General features: G+C 33.8%; 1 protein-coding gene across 3 annotated transcripts; it reads right to left on the bottom strand.

The window, feature by feature from the left end:
- Positions 1-1,674: 1,674 nt before the first annotated feature.
- LOC138315485 (paired box protein Pax-3-like) lies at positions 1,675-19,238 on the bottom strand. 3 transcript variants are annotated; one of them, XM_069256560.1, is made up of 6 exons: positions 18,894-19,238; positions 14,431-14,982; positions 4,090-4,428; positions 3,642-3,757; positions 3,130-3,317; positions 1,675-2,889 (listed from the first exon to the last, which is right to left on the bottom strand). In XM_069256560.1, exons 1-6 carry the CDS (start codon positions 18,973-18,975, stop codon positions 2,853-2,855), a joined length of 1,314 nt encoding a protein of 437 aa, XP_069112661.1. In that variant the 5' UTR covers positions 18,976-19,238; the 3' UTR covers positions 1,675-2,852. The 3 variants fall into 3 exon arrangements, with proteins under 3 accessions (XP_069112661.1, XP_069112644.1, XP_069112653.1); XM_069256543.1 differs by having other exon boundaries at positions 3,140-3,317; positions 18,894-19,234; XM_069256552.1 differs by lacking the exon at positions 18,894-19,238 and adding an exon at positions 16,373-16,489 and having other exon boundaries at positions 3,140-3,317.
- Between the last annotated feature and the right edge of the window lie 772 nt (positions 19,239-20,010).

Genomic DNA, 20,010 nt, shown 5'->3' with positions numbered 1-20,010 from the left:
TGGTACAACAATTGTTGAAAGTCGATACTTGGTCGCCATAGAAGTTACGATTATTGCCGAACGGAAGTCGGAAAGTTCATGAGTCATTCTCGGAAGAGTTCGAACAGACGTTACCTAGCTACGGATGTCACATGACGTTCTCGGAAACGACGTTATAATGTCGGCTAACTTGGGCTTGTTTGACTACATGGGACCCACTCAGCGATGTTCATTTTTTTATAATGTTATAATCAAAAGTTTCCGAATTATTATCGCTCATCATGACTTTGATTTAATCCTGTCTCTGTATGATTTACAGCATTCAACATGCATTAATTATGCAAATGTAAAAAATTGTCAATATAAGCCTGTTTTCCATCTAGACATCATAGAAGTGTAAAACAAACCCATATTTCTCCTTATGATCTTTTTATGTGTGTTATTTTTTTTTTTTAAGAGTATACTCTTTTGTTTTGTTATTTCAAAAACCTATCAAAATATAGACCAAAATTGACCAAATTTAAAAAGCTTGATGCATATTTCAGATATACCATGGCCACTAGACCTTCAATAATTGAAAATTACCAACATATTCCAAAGTACAAATTAACGGCAGAACATTTGATTGAAATATGATTGATTTTGTGGTCAATATTGGTAAAAGCCGTACTTAGTAGACGGTTTTTTTCATTTTTTTTTTCATTTTGATATAATATCTGTTATGTGACGTCCAAGGTGTTTAGGTGATAGAAACTGGTTCCACACCCCATAGAAGGTGTCTAAGTGTCAGGTAGTCGAAGGTTTATCACTAGCTCTCCCCTCTAGAATTGTAGTTTAATATAGTTCGATATGTTATAAAGTTTGGTTATCCCCAACCATCAAATCATGACATGCCTTAACATAACTGTGTGGCTAAAACACCTTGAACAAGACATATCATCAAAGGTAAGCCTTTGCTTCATCATTGAATAAAGTTGGTTGTTTTCAATTTTGCTTGATGCCATAGAATGGTATGACACTTACCTACTATCTCCATGAACTATGGCGTTGAAGTACACACCACCGGTCACATTAAACTGACTTCAGGCAAACCAGTCGTCCCACACTCTACATGCTGTTGAAAATTATTTTATACTAATATGTTTTAAATTTTGTATTTGTGATTAAATAAGGAAATAAGCTAAAACTGGAGTAATGAATTACTTACCAAATAGATACATATGTATTGGATATTCACTGGTCGTAATGTTCATGCTATGTTACCATACTACCATATGTACAATTAAATGATTGTCAACTTTTACTCAGCTTTATCTTTCATTCAAACACTGCGTGTATTAGAAGAAGGCAATGATCCCATAGTCTTGGAACAATGCAAAATATTTATATAAACATGACATTTTATTCACATTTCGTATTTTATTTTTCGATGGCATCGTTATCTTTGGAGTGATCGGGGATGTTAGTGTAAAATTGTTACGTCCGAGCCGGATTTCCTCTGTTTTATATAGAGACGAAATTAAAAGTTTCACTTACATTTCTATTGATAAAAGTTTTGTGATAGATAGAATCTTACACTCGTGACTATGTACGGTAATTACATAGCCACTGATGTAAGATCCTCTATATTTTTCCAAATCGATGTAAGCCAGCCATTGTAAAATCGCATACACAACAACATTGCAATCATTTTAAATAAGTATTGTTTTATTGAAGTATGAAATGGCTGTACAAATGAATGAATGATATATTGTACAATACAAGGTTAACCTACGGACACATCTTTTCAGGTAAAATAAATCTGTATGAATTTATTAGCATGTATTTCAAATAATAGATGATGTAGTTCAAGCTTCAGTCGTAGTTCAATAGTCCATAACACATGTACACCAAGTTCACACATCACATAAAGTTCTAACACCATATACTATTACTGAAAAAGTACTTATATTCGCGAGTTTGCGGGTTCTATTCAAGTTAAAGTTAAATGACTGCTATCATAAGATCACAACTTGAATACGAGTATCGCTGAAATAAGCACATTGGCAGTATGTTACATTAATACAACTAATGTGTTTTTAATATAGAATCCATATCTACTACATTTGTGCATTTAACGTGCTTCGAGTGCATCAAAAGTTTATAAAACGCAATCGGAAAAATAATCAATCAAATATGCATCTCCACATTTGATCAACAAATATATGCACAAATATTATTTTCTTGTCTCAGTAACTTCTGTTGAAAAATTAAATTGCGAAACATCGTCAGACCTGAATTATGTTTCTAAAAATTACTAAATATGATAATGGCAAAGTGTATTAAAGTTGAAACATGCTCCCTTAAAATGGCAATATAGTCAACAAAATGACCCACGTAAGAATCTGATGAGTTCCTTGTGTAGGGTTGTATTCAACACGAATCTCAAATACATCATCAGCAAAGTGGGTATTAAACAATTGGTTTGTAAAACATTGTTCTTTGTGAAGATCACATTGCGTCAAAATCCAGCTCACAAGAGTCATGTTAAATTTGACCGGCCACACAAGTAATAAAATACAGAACACACCAATCTCCCATATCTCACGATAGTTCTCCAATACATAAGTAGCTGATTGTAATGCACAGTACCTCATCTAAGCTACTTTTGGTTTTAGCTATTTGAAATGTTGTCCTCATTTCATACCTTATCCAGTTTGTCAATGCAATGTCTTGTACCTGGTGGTAACATTGAGATAAAGTCATCACTTTGTCTTTGAAGGCTCTAATCTACTTCAGGTCAAAAAGTCGCAGTCATCTTTCCAGCGTCTGCAACATGCATAAGACTCAGGGCGGCAGAATGTTCGCGAGAACGCATGCGCAGAGCTGCAAGGCTATCGTCTATAGAGCAACGATCGCTCATACTTGGTACTACAAATAAAAAAAGAAGAATTAAGAATGGTTTTATTAGTCATGGCAATTTCGATAAGATATGTATGTATATAGGGTATACAAGTTAAAATAATAAGCTAGATATTCTGATAATTTACCTCTGAGCTCACCTGTGATGTGAGATGGGTAATGTTTAATGACTTGATATGAAGTGGGCAATGTTTAATAGCTTACAATATCTCACCTTTGATATGAGATGGGTAATGTTTAATGACTTACAATATCTCACCTGTGATATGAGGTGGGTAATGTAGACCTGTTTTGCTGACGTCGCTGTATGGTGAGTGGTAATGGTTATTGGTAGGTGGGTAGTTCGTGATGGATGACGAAGTTGATGACGTCACTGGCGTCGCCCAAGTGTTACTAAATGTGTTTTCTGTGTTTACCATAGAGGCCAAAGAATGCATCTGCGTAAAAAAATAATTGATTAACGACATTGAAAACAACAACTACAATTAATAAATATTTGTTTTTATTGAAAATTTTAAAAAATAATCTAAGACAAAATTCATAAAAAATACCGACATTATATATCGCAATACATGTACAATATTCTGTTTTTAACCCAAGATTGGCGATTACATGTAATGGCATTTGTTTCGGAAAAAATGTTTATTTTTTGTTACTGATTATTCCATTTTTGTCTGTGTTCAACATATTTGTGAATAAAATCTGAAATCTTCAAAATGAGAAGGCTTGAGGTAGACTTTTTTATGAATTGATAAGCTTACCTGTGATGAGTGAGACAGGTAACTGTCCATAATACCAGCATAGGAATTCTCGTGTTTGATTGGCTGACTCATGGACTGGAGAGATTGGGGAAGTGATGGTCTGTTAAACAGGCCCTCTGGAATAGGAACCACAAGATTTATGGTTGATAAAAATAATGATCTCGATATCAAATAATTAAAAATATTGAACACAAAGAATCACTTCCGTACAATGACGTAAAAGTCTTGAATTTTATTAAAGAAAACTGTTTTGATTTTTTTTATTATTTACATAAATGTGTTTTTAATAACGAATGGTAGCAATTGATACAGTTCATATAAATGATTTGAAACGGCAAGGAAACTAGTATGCTTAAGAAAATATAATAGAAACATTTCCATTCATACAACCATTGATGTGTAGATAAAGTTCGTCTTTACCATGCTATTTATGGTTCTATTTTATTACCTGTTGCTGAAGGCAATGAGTACCCCGTCGGTTCGTGAAAGACGTATGATGAATTAGCGACACCTTGCGGCACCTGAAGAAAGCTGTTAAGAGCGGTAATCTGGTTGCTTCCCATTTGTTTTCTAAACCTTGCCCGTCTGTTACTGAACCACACTTGAACACGAGCTTCCGTCAACTTTGTCCTCTGTGCTAATTCCTCCCTCGTATAGATATCTGGGTAATGGGTGCGTTCGAAGGCTCTTTCCAATTCGTCCAGTTGCTCCGCCGTGAAAGTAGTTCTACTGCGTCTCTGTTTCCGTTTGACAGACAGCCCTGGTTCTGAATCGCAGTCAGACCCTTCTGTAAAACATGAAACAACAATATTCATTGTGTAATATTTTTAAAATTAAATCAAAATATTGACTACATTTTATTGGTATAATAGCATTATTGCAACTTTTATTGCAATGACAACTATGTTTTGTAAACATAATGCCTCTTTACCAAGTATTTCATTAAGGTTTTTTTTCTTCGATGCCTTCACAATTCATACACGTTTAAAAATACATGGACATACACATATATATAAACATACAATGTACACCACACAACAGGTCAAAATTTGGTGAGTTCAATAATCTGATATTGGGTGGTGACCATGGATTCAAACTAAATCATATTTTGATAAGCGCTAGCCTTAACGCGTGTTCCAAATGGACAACTATTCATCATTCAGTCCTCATACTGGCTGTAAGATCTCCCGAAATAAAACCAAATAGGTCACAAAAGAGTATGGTCACAACATACTTGTGGTTAATGTCTCCTCCTTGACTTTCATTGTATCATACTACTAGAAATTCGATGCTAGTCTTCATAACTAAACATTGCGGTCAATCCACAAATCGAATCAATCCTACGGTATAATCAGATACAAAAAAGTAAACCACAATCTCATCCGAAACATTCCACAGCTACTTTAAATAACAACCACATGCTATTTACAGACATGAGTTTGCAAGTTTTTATTATTGGAAAACGAACAGGGACAAGACTCGGTGTTGATTTAAAGTGCAATGTTTACATTGCTATGCATTATGCATGGGGAAGAAACATCCCGAGTATGTATTTGTATTGTGAGCGTCAACAATACACAGACTAGGTTTAATCCATGTATCTGTCAGGACGGCGCGTGAGTAGGGCACCAATAAGCTACACCAGTCTCTGTCAACCTTCAACGTGAAAAACCATATCATGTCTCACATATATCGTACTACTGGATGGCGTCCCTCTCACATAAAAGTGTGAAGTGTTTGATAAAGTGTTCAAGAATGTTAAATGAATATATATCGAAAGGAAATAAGTGTTTATCGTAATCAACTTATAAACAGGGTTAAAAGAAACATCAAAATATCGGAGTATGTGAGAAGACAAGGAAATGCAATTATAATGTTAAAACATAATGATAGAATGTCTAAGAATGATAAATCAATTGATATCAATAGAAATAATAAATTCTGATCGTAATCAACTGATAGGCTAAATGTAGAGAAACTCCATTTATTGTAATATCAAAAACACAATGCTCTGATTAAAACCAAAGAACACTAAGTAAACAGACAAAGACTCACTATAATCACGTATCTCTGTCATCAACCTACACACCATGACCAGGAAAGTCATTTACGGGTAATACCGATTTCATGTAGGATCTTGTTCCGGCTGTGTAACGTTGTGTAACACATGTGAAAGTTAAAACCTTTTTTCTTGTAATATACCATACATATGCACTAACAAATTTTGTGATGATTATGTGCAATAGCCATCATAACAACGGATAGGACATATGTATGATCAATGATATAAATTTTGAAATTAGGTGTATCTAAGAAAAATGTATGGCTGAACAAATTAATGAATGACGGTGGTGTGTCTATAATTTTGACACCGAAAAACGCACGCCATATCCATTAAATCAATCTTCAAGATCGAAATATATCATATATTTTTTCAAATGTAAAATTATATTTATAAATAATTTTTTAATTAATTTTTTTTTTCTTTTTATGCTTCATAAAATTTGTTCCTTAATTTCAATAAATATATTCCTCAAAAAATATTATCAACATCTAAGGAAATTTAGATGACGAAGAATCGATGCACTTTATAATCATTTTTATTCAATCTGGAAAGCAGGCTGTGTCGAGTTTCATCAAACCGGTAATTCGAAAAGAAAATTATCAACTTGTGAGGTTAAATCTATATTCGAAATGAAATCTGTGACAGATCCTTATAGTTCGTTTTTATAATTTCACCTTTCGGGGTTATTAAGGACAATGATGGAGGGATTATATTTTCTGACGCGGAAAGTCTCTGGCAAATACGCCGCGGGACTCCGTCTATCGAATGGAAGCACAGTCTGCGCCTAGCAGGATATGATTCCACCACACACACGTAATTTACCTTGGCCAATCATCGAGACAGAAATAGTTATCTCACTCTAATAAAGGACATACACCCGTTCTATGCAGTATTCATATCGCTAGTACGGCCCATTGAAACTAAAGAATATCAAAATTATCGAAATTTTCCAAGTTATGAAAGAAAACTTGTAAGGGTTTAGGTGCAGTTTATCTTCATAAGCATGGCGTATCAATTTATAACCAATCCATATATTGGTATAATACGGCCAGACTGGTTTATACATCACACAAAGATCGGGAGCAAAATCCAATCCTTAAAAGTCATTTAGTGTTTTCAGAAAGGTCTGATGTCTTTGTTTTCAGTAAAATTGTATCATAATCAGATAGTTCAACATAGAGTTAGATTAGTCGGCAGCTTCTGGAACAATGAAATCATCAACAAATTGAGGTTATGAATTTCTACTAAACATGTGTAAGTGAACATTTAGTTTGACTGATCTACACACAACCATTCAGCTGTGACGGGATAGAATTGCTCCTTCTTGTAGTTATAAAGAAGAAATCGAAAATTAACATGAAGCGTGAAAGGGTTATTAGGGCTACAGTAACCCGGCTGGAGGGGTTGAGGTCGCAAAATCCGAAATTAAAACGGCACAAGGCTAACAATGAAAACGACAAATTGCACATCTGAATTTTACAGGTGTGACTATATGGAAATTAATCACGGGATCTATCGGGTTCATCAGGCCCCTTTTCTGTGACCGTCTGATAGCATTGTGGTGGGGATGTGTTTATTTCGGATCTATTGCCAAGTCCTACCTCATGCTGGTCCGAAACAGCTGGACCCAGCGTCATTACCGGGCCAAGCCTCATCTTAAGGGAAAGCTAGCCATAGGGATAGTTAACCAACCTTTGAAATATGATTCCAAATTTTGCGGTTCAACAAAAATAAATACATTCTAAGATAGTGTACTACTAAAGAAAAAGTCATTTGGGAAAGTTGAAAACAAGCGTATCGTATGAAAAGTAAACTAAGCCTCGGCATGAAATTTTGTATTTTTTGTTATTGCCGTCGAAAATCTCCCGTCGCAAAGCCACAATGAAACTGTCACGGCAGATAATTCAATTCAAGTTTTACAGAACATTAATTTTCTATTTTGACCCTTGACTTTATTAATTTACTGATCACTTCATGAATTTCGACATTTGATATGCCGGGTCTTTATTGAGATGTTAAACCATCAAGCAACGTGTGAGAAAGATTGAATAGTGGTAATATGTCCCATGTCCCCACCTAATGTGTGATGGGCGGTATTACTCGACACTGGAGCGTCAATTTCACGGAATATGTTCCATGTCAACTTATAGTTTTTATAAGGCACAACTTCATATGCAAAGTCTAGGACGTGTATCCGATATAGTTAACATTATACAGAGATATAACTAGAACGTTTATTTGAAAATCTGTGATACGTTACACATTTGAATCTAAGAAATATGATGGCTACAATTTTTTTTCATTTATTTATTAATTTTAATCATGTATCTATTAATTCTAATCATTTATCTATTTATTTTATTCATTGATTTATTTTATTCTTTTATTTATTTTATTGTTCTGATCGACATTCATTGTTTCCATTATAACTTCTTCAATTTGAGTTATGATCATTTTAATCTTGTATAATAAAAATTAATCTTTTGAAACAATTCAAATCATTGGATTTTTGACGATACACAACACCATTTGAAACTCAGATAATTCTTATTTTGATTTTATTTTATTTACAGAATTACCAGACTGCGAAATAAGTTCCATTTACTTTCTATTTATCAACATCTCATTTGCGTTCTTCTGTAAGAACCGCCACGATGTTAGGAGGAAGGCTTAATATAAGTTGGAAAACTTGTGCGCAATCCTATTGTATATAAGATATCACAATAAAATATATTTAAATCAATAAATCTTGATCTGTTTTGGACTTGTTGAAGTTGAAAAAAAAGTTTATGTTGAATGTAATTGCTGTATTTGGTGGTGATAACTCACTACATTGAATTTCCATATAACATGTTAATTTTTTTATATTAAGTTTAATGTTTTGACACAATTTGTTATAACAAAGGTACCTTTCTTACAGTCATTGCCATACATGTTAGGGTTCTGAGAGACATCCCTTAGCGTAACTACATATATATGTATAACATTCGGTAACTAACCATGATCACAGCATATCATTACTGCAAGATCAAACATGTTTTCTTGTGAAACGTAAATTTATTGACAAAAGAGATAGCACTTATTTTCTACAGTGACAAACAGCCATAAAAACCATGTTAACCCGCCACCTAATTGAGATGTGCCACATAATGGAGATAGGCTAGTATCAATTCATATTGGGGCGTTCCACGAACACCCCTATCATTACCTTATGTAAGGGACATGGCCACGAGCGGTTCAGCTGTCAATCATCCTTGTCAATGGTCACTTTATAAAGTTTAGTTGACTATTGAACACTCGCTGGGTGGAATAATAGTAAGTGGTCAAGCTGACCCTGCGGACATTAACCTCATACTGATGGTTTGATTAAGTTTTATTTGTTGAATCAAGAGGTAAATATACTTTTAGAATTAAACTGTGTAGAAAAAGTAATGTTTATTGTATAATGAACGGTTCATTAGGAAATCACTATCTTCAAAAGGTTTAACTACCACTTATCCTCTCATCCTTTTGACCGGAGTCTTAAATTAAAACCACGTGATTGATGTGCCTGTTATAATTCAATTGTCAGTGTTATCTTGTTTTTTTTTTGAATTCGTCGGTCTCTTAAAGCAAAACAAAATCAATTGACTGAAAACTGATTTCGATCGGTCAGTTCAAGGACAATGAAACTTACATCATGAGTTGGATTTTATCGAACTCACGGAGTACGTGCAATCAGAGCAAAATGGAAATGATTTATCAATTTACTGGAAGACAAAAATACCACCCTTATCTTGGCTATTCTCTAACTTAAAATGACAAGTTGTTTAAAGAATTAGTTTAGTTATTTTATGTAGTATTAACATCATTACACTGATCTCTAGTATAACAAATCCCGACTTCATGTGAAAAATATTGACTGCATTGTGTTCCGTACATTTTCCGTTCCCACCTCTGACATCCCATCCTTTTAAGTCAATAGTAATATTTACATATCAAATGAAATTCATCCTTTAACATATTGTGTATTTGTTTAATTTAAAAGCTTTTCTTTAAATGAAATCAATTATTAACATTTGGTATTCACTTTGTTCCTTTTATATAAAACATGATAAAGAAACATCGCATGTTAAAAAAAACCCAATAGGGTTTATTTCAAATATCAAAATTAGATAAAGCGAAAAACATGTTTTCTTATTCTGAACAAAAGAAGTTGCTTTGAGAGGAGTGTTTGCAGGGAGCGGAAACGGTTTGGTAACAAACGATTGGTTTACTAACGGGGCATATCTCCCGGAAAATGGTCATCAGTATCCCCTAAAGAAAGGCCAGTTTTGGGATGGTCAGACTAGAAATCAAGCCGTTATCAAACGAACTGTCAAAGTCAAAGATGACATAAGTCACCATTACTTCAAACGACTTCCGGTGCAGACAGTTGGCGCCACCACAGTGACCAATGTAGGAGGTCGCCATGGCGTCAAAGAAACTCGTATTTTGATTTTTCTTTTTGATCAGTTTTGGAAAGTAAATGAAAAGTATCAAGTTCTTATCAACATAAATATATCTAATCGAAAGGACTAGAAATGGCTCGTAAATGTGCTTGCATTTTGAAAGGCCATCTTTTACAGCCATGTATGAAATAAGGAATTGCATGTATTGCTGCAGTCGAATTAAAGCCTTAATTAAATACAAACGACGTCACATGAAACAAAAGACAGGGGTCTATTACTGGGCACTTACTAACTGCTCCACAGGATTCTGATAGATTAGGGAGAAGAAGTGCGAGACCCCCACAGTGTGGCGCTGTGGTCGCCCAATCATATCATGTTCACTTAATTATATAATGTGTAATGGCAATGTCAGATAATTAGTTCGGTTAATTACGTCTGAGTTAGAACGACTAAAGCAGCGTCATAACAGTAGGAACATCTGAAAGTTCATTTTCATTGATATTCGAAAATTCTTAATTAATCCGTTGGTCTGTAGTAGAATTGATTGTTTCGATGGAAATGATAATTAGATTATCTAAGTCAAAATAATGAAATAATGTTTTAATTCCTATATGTGCCTGTATATCGAAAATTATTCTGAAATAAACTTATGAAGTTTCTCTATGAAAAAATATGGTTAATCTCTTATGCATTATTATAGGTTGCCGAGATAACGTTTTATTACCAGAGGTTGGAGTGAAAGGAAAATATTGTCTTGGTTCAGTTCGCTCAATAAAATCGTGCTGGATAATCTTACATTGATGATAGGTTTGTAGCTATGTGAGGGTAATTACCATTGCTTATGTGAAATAACACGGACATGTGACCTCCTCACCTTTCCTTTTAGATTCATTACTCAATATCGTGAATTAACGACTATTTTTACGGTAGAACAAACGTCAAAATGACCATCCAATACCACTGTTCCTTTGCTAGCAAATCTAATACATCGGAGATTAAACCGTCTAATGGTACGGATAGAACACTTCAGTTGGAACTCGTGTCAGTACTAATTAATATTACCTGGATGTAATTAGGGATAAATGAGACGTAAATTAATCATACCATAACAATCTAAAATATATATATCAGAGATTGTTAACGAGATTCAGAGGAAAATTAATCTATAGTCAGGTCTTAATTACGAGCTAATCAATTATTGTTAATGAGAAATAATTCTAAACCATTATTGTAGCTATGGAAAGGGCCTGGAATTATCGGTGGAGCTTAACGCAAACCGCGTTAGATGAAAACTGGTGGGAAAAAGCTAATCAATTGAGCTGAAGAAATGTACCATTAATTCGCTATAAAAAAGGCAATGGAAAATGACTTCGCTTTTTATAGAAGTTAAACATCAAAGAAGCTTTGACGTTCTAACTACACGGGGCCTTAATCACACATATATTGTAATTGGAATGCAATTTGGCAACTCTTTAAAAACACATTCGATGTTTCTGGTTATTTTTCGCATTTTGTCATTTTCCTTTTTCGCAAATGATTTAGATTTTTGAGTTTATGCACTGTCAAACAAGGTAGGATGATTTTATGTTCACTTTGTGTGTATGGACAGCGGTAACGCGAAATGTCTGCGGTAATTTGTTGCTGATGTTTTTTTTGCTGTTTTTAACGCTTAGGTTTTTTAACCGCATTTGATCTGATAGTTTGATTTACATAGACACTTAAAATGAATGTTATAAACAGCTATGTATACCTTATATATCACTTTATCTATCTAGTTTAATCATAAGGGTTTCAATCCATATTTTTATATATGTATTCATCAAAAGTTTATTTATATACATTTCATTTTTTTAATTTTTAGTATTTCTTTCGTATTTGAATCTCGATATCAAAGATTGACGGTTTTGTTTTTTTGAAGATATTTTGAAACTGATTCTTATTTATTGACTCTATAGCCTAGCTAGCGATATAGACCCATGTATTTACGTGTGTGGTTTTCTCGTTATGGTACCCTAATATATTATTCATTGATAAATATAACAGCACCTGGTATGTAATTCTGTGTTATGTAATCATGGTAATTATCTCGTTAATATGCTAAACGAACAGATAAACACAGGGACTTGTTACAATGGAATATGTTACACCCTTTAAACACAGGGACTTATTACACTGAGATGGTATTATATCAACACTTGTTCATACCGATGAATAACTATTCAACAAAATGGCTTCGGGAATATGTTTCACATTTGATTATTCGCTATTAATTGCTATAAAAATTATTTTTATTGTATATAGTTTTAGGGAATTCTTTTAAAAGCTCAAGGTGTGTCTAAACAAATTTACCATACACCACTTCTATATAATACATCAGTATGAGTTGTGATTTTAACACACTCCCCAACCTCCACCACCATCAAATGACCCCCAAATGTATTTTCATTGTTTTCAGTTTGTTATATGTTTATAGCTAATTACATTTATTGGGTTTTATAAATTGATATACTCTTTTTATTGGTGGAATATTTAATTACTAATTCAATGGCCATTTTGCAATCCCTTATAGATACATTTTATATCAATGCTTTGTAAATGTGTTCATTATTCATGCTTTTGTAATCTTGATTTTTAGATTTTTAGGCAATAAAGATAATAATATTACTAATAACAGTTAGGACTATCTATTTAATCAACATTCTCGTTTTAAAATCACATGGCAGTGTTGTAACAGGCAGCGTGATAATTATCTGTTTATAGATATATCCCCAAAAGTCGTTTTAATTTCACTAGTCCTTAATTTGGAACTTCCTTTTCGTGTATCAGGGAAACTTAATATTTTTCAGTTAGTTTGTGAGTTATAAAAAGGTACGTTCAATGTAGGTTATGTATCGTGTTTGCATTGATCAACAATTCAAATTCCTAAATTTATTTTCATTTTCAAAGATACATTATTTTATTGGAGTTAAATAATCTAGACGCAATAACATTTAAATCTCTTCTAAATAGTCTTGGTTTTACCGGAGGTGTTGTAATATCTTATTGGAATCCGGACTGTATTATCCGGCCGTGTAATCCGCATGTTTCTCTATTGTAGTTCACACATCAATGACGCTATTTACTTACGTTTAATCAATACACATCTCTGTCACACAAACGTTTGTCATGCAACCATTTGTAACATCATGCAGGATCATAGGAGATAAATCCCCTCGAAAATATCCGGATTGGTGTGTGGTTTAGTATTCAATTTTCATAGAAAAAAATACTTGTTTAATATAGGCCACACATTGAGAGATAATTATACATGTATAGAAGGGAAATCGGCGAAGCTGTTACAAAAATAAACATAGATGTCCCGTTGGAATGCCAGACTCCATTACAGCTGTGCTGATGAAGAAAGAGATTTATAAAGATACAGAGAACAATTGTACTATAGGAAGATTCCTCATTCTCTGATGCATTGTGTCTGGAGAATTAAACAGTACCCATCGACATTCTGTACTGGATTACATATAAAGGCTTTGTTTACCCGAGTACGCCCCTTTTAACCCCGGCCCCACCCAGTCACTCCTTCAGAAACTAATGTTCACACTTCAACGTGTAAAAAGAAGCAATAATGTCGCTAATCACTGATTTTACGCGATAACCTCGGAAATAATTAATTAATAGTCGTGATAATCTTCCGCTACATTTCACTTCGGTCCTACACGCCTGGGTCGATCCGAGGTAATCGTAGATAAATTGGTTTTATATGCGTACAGATAACAATTTTATCGCCGTGAAGGAATAGGCCTATTAGTAGTCTCATAAAACGCTTTAGAGTAAATAATTTCAAGAGGGATTACTTTTCAGAATGCATTTTCTGATACGTGCAAGTTGGAAAGATGTTTTATTTTATATTCAGGGTTACATTTGTTTATCATTACAAGTTCGTACTTCCCGTTCATTACAAAATCGATATACTCTCACAGCACAGAAAGTAAATACAAACGTAAAGTTAAGTGATTCACATTTCCAAATGCGTTTTCACTGTTCGCCATTGCAAAATAAATTGTTCCCGAACATTTCGGCGTTGTTTTATTCTCTTTAAAGGCTAATCACACGCCTTCCCTTCTAGGTCACGATTTATACCGATTATCGGTGGATTTTTTTTTCTATGGTACTAAGACCTTCAATCGACTTCGAAAGCTGACACATTTTGAAATATTATAGTTATCAATAGAACATTAAAAAAAACACTTTATTTGTGTAAAATTTGGCAGAAAGACCAAAGAGGTTGAGGCCTACTTACCATCGTCTGTCTTGTCGTCCTTGCTATCTGCCAGTATCCCGTCTATACTGTGTTTGTTTCCTCCTCCTCTACCGCTTACGCTCATGTCGTCCATGTCGTTGTTTTCCTCTTCCTCTTCTTCTTTTAGGATTGCTTCCGCTTCCAGATCCGATTCGGACTCGGACCGATGAAATTTACTCCGGAGAACTCGGCTGATGGAGCTGACACTCGGAACGGAACTGCGGTCACACATTCCTTCCTTTAATAATTTGTCACGTATTTCCCAACTAAATATACCCGGATTTTCCTTTTTGTAGTTTTCTATCTTCTTTTCCACTTCCGGTGTGGCGACTCTGGGTTTACTTCCGCCGATGACCCCTGGACGAATGCTTCCGGTCTCCTGGTAACGTTGAAGAATTTTACTGACGCACCCATGGGACACTCTTAGCTGACGACTTATAACGCACGGACGCACCCCCTGGGCTGCCAACTCTACTATTTTGAGACGAATGTGATTTGGGAGGGGTCGTCCATTTATGAAAACTCCACCAAGTTGATTTACTCTGCCTTGACCTTCAAATAGAAAAAAACGCGTCTAGTTTAAAATATAATCGGTTCAAATTTATCAATTATAATCTAATAAATTTTAATTATTATATTTTATGGTTGGATTGTTGTTGATTTTTGACATAAATATGAATACATGTGTGAAATGTTCTATTGCACTGTAAACGTGTGTTGAAAATAATCTACCCTAAAGACATTCCCTAGTTTTATTATTACAAATCATATAAATAGTCATACATGTATTATTCTTGGTGTTCAAATAAAACTAATAATGGTTGAATAAGTTTGATGAAATAAAATATGATATCATCGTGTAAATTACTATTGAAATGTGTGATATTAATTTTTGATGTTATGCGCATATCTCTAGTTATATATGTCACTTACATTTATATAAATGTAAACTAATATTCATCTCAAGCAGCAAATTCAGAAAGTGCAAAGTGTAACGTTGGTATCAGAAGTGATTTCTATCTTTCTACATAATTAATCCACTTAAAAAGTAACATTTTGATTCTCAGATATCTAAAATATTAATTGGGTCAACGACACTTCTCTGCGTCGGTCGGTGAAACAATCAATATTGTAAAGTCATTTTCATGTAAATAACTAACCGTGGGAAAAAGTCAACAATAAAATATTATTAAAGTAAGATATTTATCATTATGCTTATATTGTAACTATAATTTTATCATTATAAATTACCATCAATGTATGTAATACCATGCGCGGTAGTATATTTGTGATTCTGCTTCAGACTACAGTTTCGTTTGCTTTTTGCGGAAAACGTAAACTAAGCCTTTCATTGCTTCTGGCAGCGAATGAAATTATATTTATAAACTTTCATAGAATTCGAATTTAATTTATCTTTATTATAAGTTTTGTTACCTTTACTGGGATATTGAGACAAATTAATATTTGATTTGTCGATAAAGTATACATATTATCCAACGATAATTTTAACATTGTATATAGTTTTTTTAACTCTTTAACTAGAGTTATAACTAGGCTAAAAATATTCCTCAAATATATGTATCATATTTAAAGGGTTTTTTTGTTTATGATGTTGACTTTAAAAAAGATGTAGGTGACAAAGTAAAGTAATTTTAAGAGACATTATTAGCATAATCTTGATTATTGCACTTAATCTGAATATCTTATCTTCGCCGCAATATAAAACATTTATAACTTTATCTACAGTGCTCGCGTGCGTGTATAAACAAACCGTAACAGATGTAAAATGTCATACATTCGAATGACCAATCACATCAGTTACGAATCATTTCAGAATTATTCGCATTGCCGAATCAACCACCAAAACCGCGATTATATTTACGGTTTTTAGAGGTAACATCGTAGATTTTAGTCGGACATTTTTACAAATGTTTTGACGTACCTTTCAATAAGGCTTCAGATTCCATACGAGCGAATCCCATCATTTTTCGATGTGTAAAATCCCCCACGCACCTGTCGCCAGCGATTTATATGCATATACACGGTAAATGAGCTGCGTACAAGTCTCACACAAACTCCACTTGTGAGCGTGAATTTTTATCTCATCATCTGATATGCAAATTAGTTTCATGAATAATTTGCCAGAAACAATGACGGAATTCGAAGGGCTATGTAGTGGATGAACGTTGCGTTCTCTAGTGGGGGTAGGGAGAGGAAAAGGAGGTATCATGTTACTATTCAATCTGGTAGATTTCTTGATCCTCTAATCTATCCGATGTATCTTACAATCAATTAAGGTCGGCCAATGAAATATCGTTTGCTCTATTTCCGTCCTCAAAGGGAGTCCCGGGATTTCCCAATCTGGTCTCACCCCTTGAGTCGATATGCTTTAATACCAAGGCGCCCCTAATCAGTTTCTGATGAAGCGAAACAAAACTCTCAAACATTAACTCAAAAACTTTCAAACGATAGCAAATATGGCAACATCAGACATACATCTGGATTGAAATTTAATTTAGAAATTACTTGAACATCAAAGATTTAACAAAATGATTTAGTTTAACAAATTTATTCAGTTTCTTGTTTACACGTATTAACAGGTGCCTAACATGCTTAGTTTTCCTCTGGGAACGGCTCCCGCCGGATCCATGCTTAAAGTGGTATGACAATCGTATGTATGCTACGTGTAATTGGTACTTTCATACCGACTTCTCTTTATAATAAAGAGAACTGAGAATTGAATTTGAAAAATATTTACTCCAAAAGGTTTGAAGTGTTAAAGAATTTTAACATTTTGTGTTTGTTTCGGGTGACTTTTCGAATACGTAATAAATTGCAATGCTTTTTGAAGGACCGTGAAAAATGACCCAACAAATTAAATCGACATTAAACTAAGCATATATGTGTCGTTAAGTATAAAATAAATTAATACTTAAGTCATTCAGATCTATAAACAATAAAAAATGTAGAAAAAATGAGATAATGAGTTAAGGTATCAGATTTGTTCAATGCGACAAGTATGGTGATATCAATCACTTATGGATAATGTTGTGCATTGTACATTATCCTACATCAACATATTTGTCAACAAATATACTTTTTGTTGACAAAAATATATATATTAAAACTATTTTACTTTTTATGGTAACATTTAAATCAAATTACATGTTTTACGTGTTTATTGACATTTGTTGTTTGTCACAACGTCATCAGGTGCACTTGAGAAAAGAGATACCTCATTCATTTGTCAAATAAAAACAGTTTATCTGGTATGTGCATCATGCTGAAGTCCTCTTCATGTTACAGACCTTACTGTCGTTGGCCACCTACTTCCTTATTCGGGTATCCTCAGTATCGAGAGCATACATATTATATAGTGATATGGATGAAGTTAGTGATGAATTCTTTCTCTGTTTAATATTGTTAAAGAAAAGGTAATTTATCAAACAAGTATCCTTAAAAGATCTTGGCTTTCAAAGAAGGTCGAACAGTGTAGAAACTTGTCAAATTTTGCAGCAAGGTTTGTTGACGTCGTTATTATTATCGATTGCTTCACGATTATATCATCTGACAATTTTTTCGTTTTTCATGAATGTCTATTTACTAATTATAATTTAACTTTTACTTTTTAAATCAATTGTTTTTTTACAATCTAGAAAGAGATAATTAAGAACGAAAATCAATCAGCGATAAATGATACTTAAAGCTATTCCAAAATGTGATTTATAGTAAATTGTATTCAAATTAATTAGAGTTCGTACTTTGAGAGTTTCAGTCGAGCACTGTCGGTCACCTCTCTGATCCAAGTGTTCGCTAGTACAGTGTCACGGGGTTCTGTTAAACCATTTCACGGGGCATGCTGACGCAAATTTATAATGTTTACACGAAATTAAGCCGTGACATCCCATAAGCATCATAGAAGCATCAAGACTTCTAACGCCTCACCCACAGAAAATCAATTTATTTCGGAAATAAAAGTCTCGATTAGAATTTTGGATATTTCTAATCCGTGAGCGATGTTGAGGGAGATCCGGATTAAACCATTTAATTGAAAGTTGATTTAGAAAATACCGTTTGATTTATGTTTTGTTTGTGTTTCATTGCTATCTGTGGAATGTCGGTGTCAAATTGCATTAATTATTTTATGACGATATTTATCACCCAAAACGACCTGAATTTTCAATCACAAAATTCCATCATCATAATATTACCCTGAACCACACATGCTGTAGTGCATTAGACATATTTTGGTTACTTATAATACTCGACAAGAGGCTTTTAATTAAAATGTACAGATCAATTATTGCGAACTCCCTGTTGATATATCATAATACTTATACACTTACCGTATGTTATCACATATCGGAAGGACTAATAGTTTTACTTACCAATGAACATCCATTTTTAATTTTAAATATTAAAATACAATTTTGACTTATGTTTTACAGAAATTGTATATTTACCTTCCATTTGAAATGTCGGAAGCAATCCCATAGCGGCCAGGTGGTAAGAAAACATGTTGTTTATCATTTTGTTTGGGTACATGGGTGATAGTCACTTGTAGAACAAGTTACAATCCCTCACTCCAGCTTCACAGAGAGATTCACAATGATAAGGTTGTTATCCACGTCTAATACAAAGTCACAAATTAATATGCGTTAGGTGACAAGAACATTCACGCTTTGATGTCAGTAGCTGATACAAATTTACCTGTACCGAGAAAGTTCATTTTTCAGGTATGCAATCAATTATGAGAGATTTTGCCTTTTTCATTGGTTTCATGTTTTATATCACCGAATCACAAACCATTGGATCGAATTTGTCACGTGATGGCAGTTATACTGTTTAAAATTAACCCAAGCAAAACTAATTTGTCTCTTGAATGTCAGTTTCAGATTCATCAAAATACACCCGTAAGATTGACAAAACGGAGGCGTGGCTCCCAGGTAAAAAGTACACAGGTATCGGCAATGAAACGGAGCTGTTCATTTCTCTCTTACCTGAGGTGATGGGGGCGTGGTCGAATCTTCAATCGGATTATCTTGGCGACTGAAGACCTGGAGCAAACTACGGAACACTAAATGTCGGCATCATGTTACACACACCGAACCTACCTTCATGTATACCGATTAAGGCATCGCTTTTGTATCAGACTGCTACTTTTAATTTCACTTTTCGGCTCCAATTGATAAAAAGTTAAATAGAATAAGAATTCGTCAAATTTTGCGTTTGCAACCTGCCTGGTATATAGCGACACGATGTCGGAGGGGGCGGGGCACTTATGATTGATGAAGGAGAAAAATATGAATATTTTAATACATGTATATAGAGGTGGGATAAATGTACTATTATACCAAAATCTTATTAAATTACAATAAATGATAGCGAACGTGCCGTGGCCATAAATAGACAGACATGTGTTTTTTTATCAATATTGTAAAATAAACTGTAATACCAAAGTTCAAAATGATAGTTTTTTTTCCACCTGGACTATGTATTTACAGGTATCACAGCCTCCTGGCAAGGCGAGGTTCTGACCAGGGAAACCTTGTACTAATAGAATTGTAGATCATAAGTACT

The sequence above is a fragment of the Argopecten irradians genome, chromosome 1 (genome assembly GCF_041381155.1).
Source record: "Argopecten irradians isolate NY chromosome 1, Ai_NY, whole genome shotgun sequence".
NCBI lineage: Eukaryota > Metazoa > Mollusca > Bivalvia > Pectinida > Pectinidae > Argopecten > Argopecten irradians.
The sequence above is the reverse complement of the archived record's forward strand: the minus strand, read 5'-3'. Positions and strand labels throughout refer to the sequence as shown.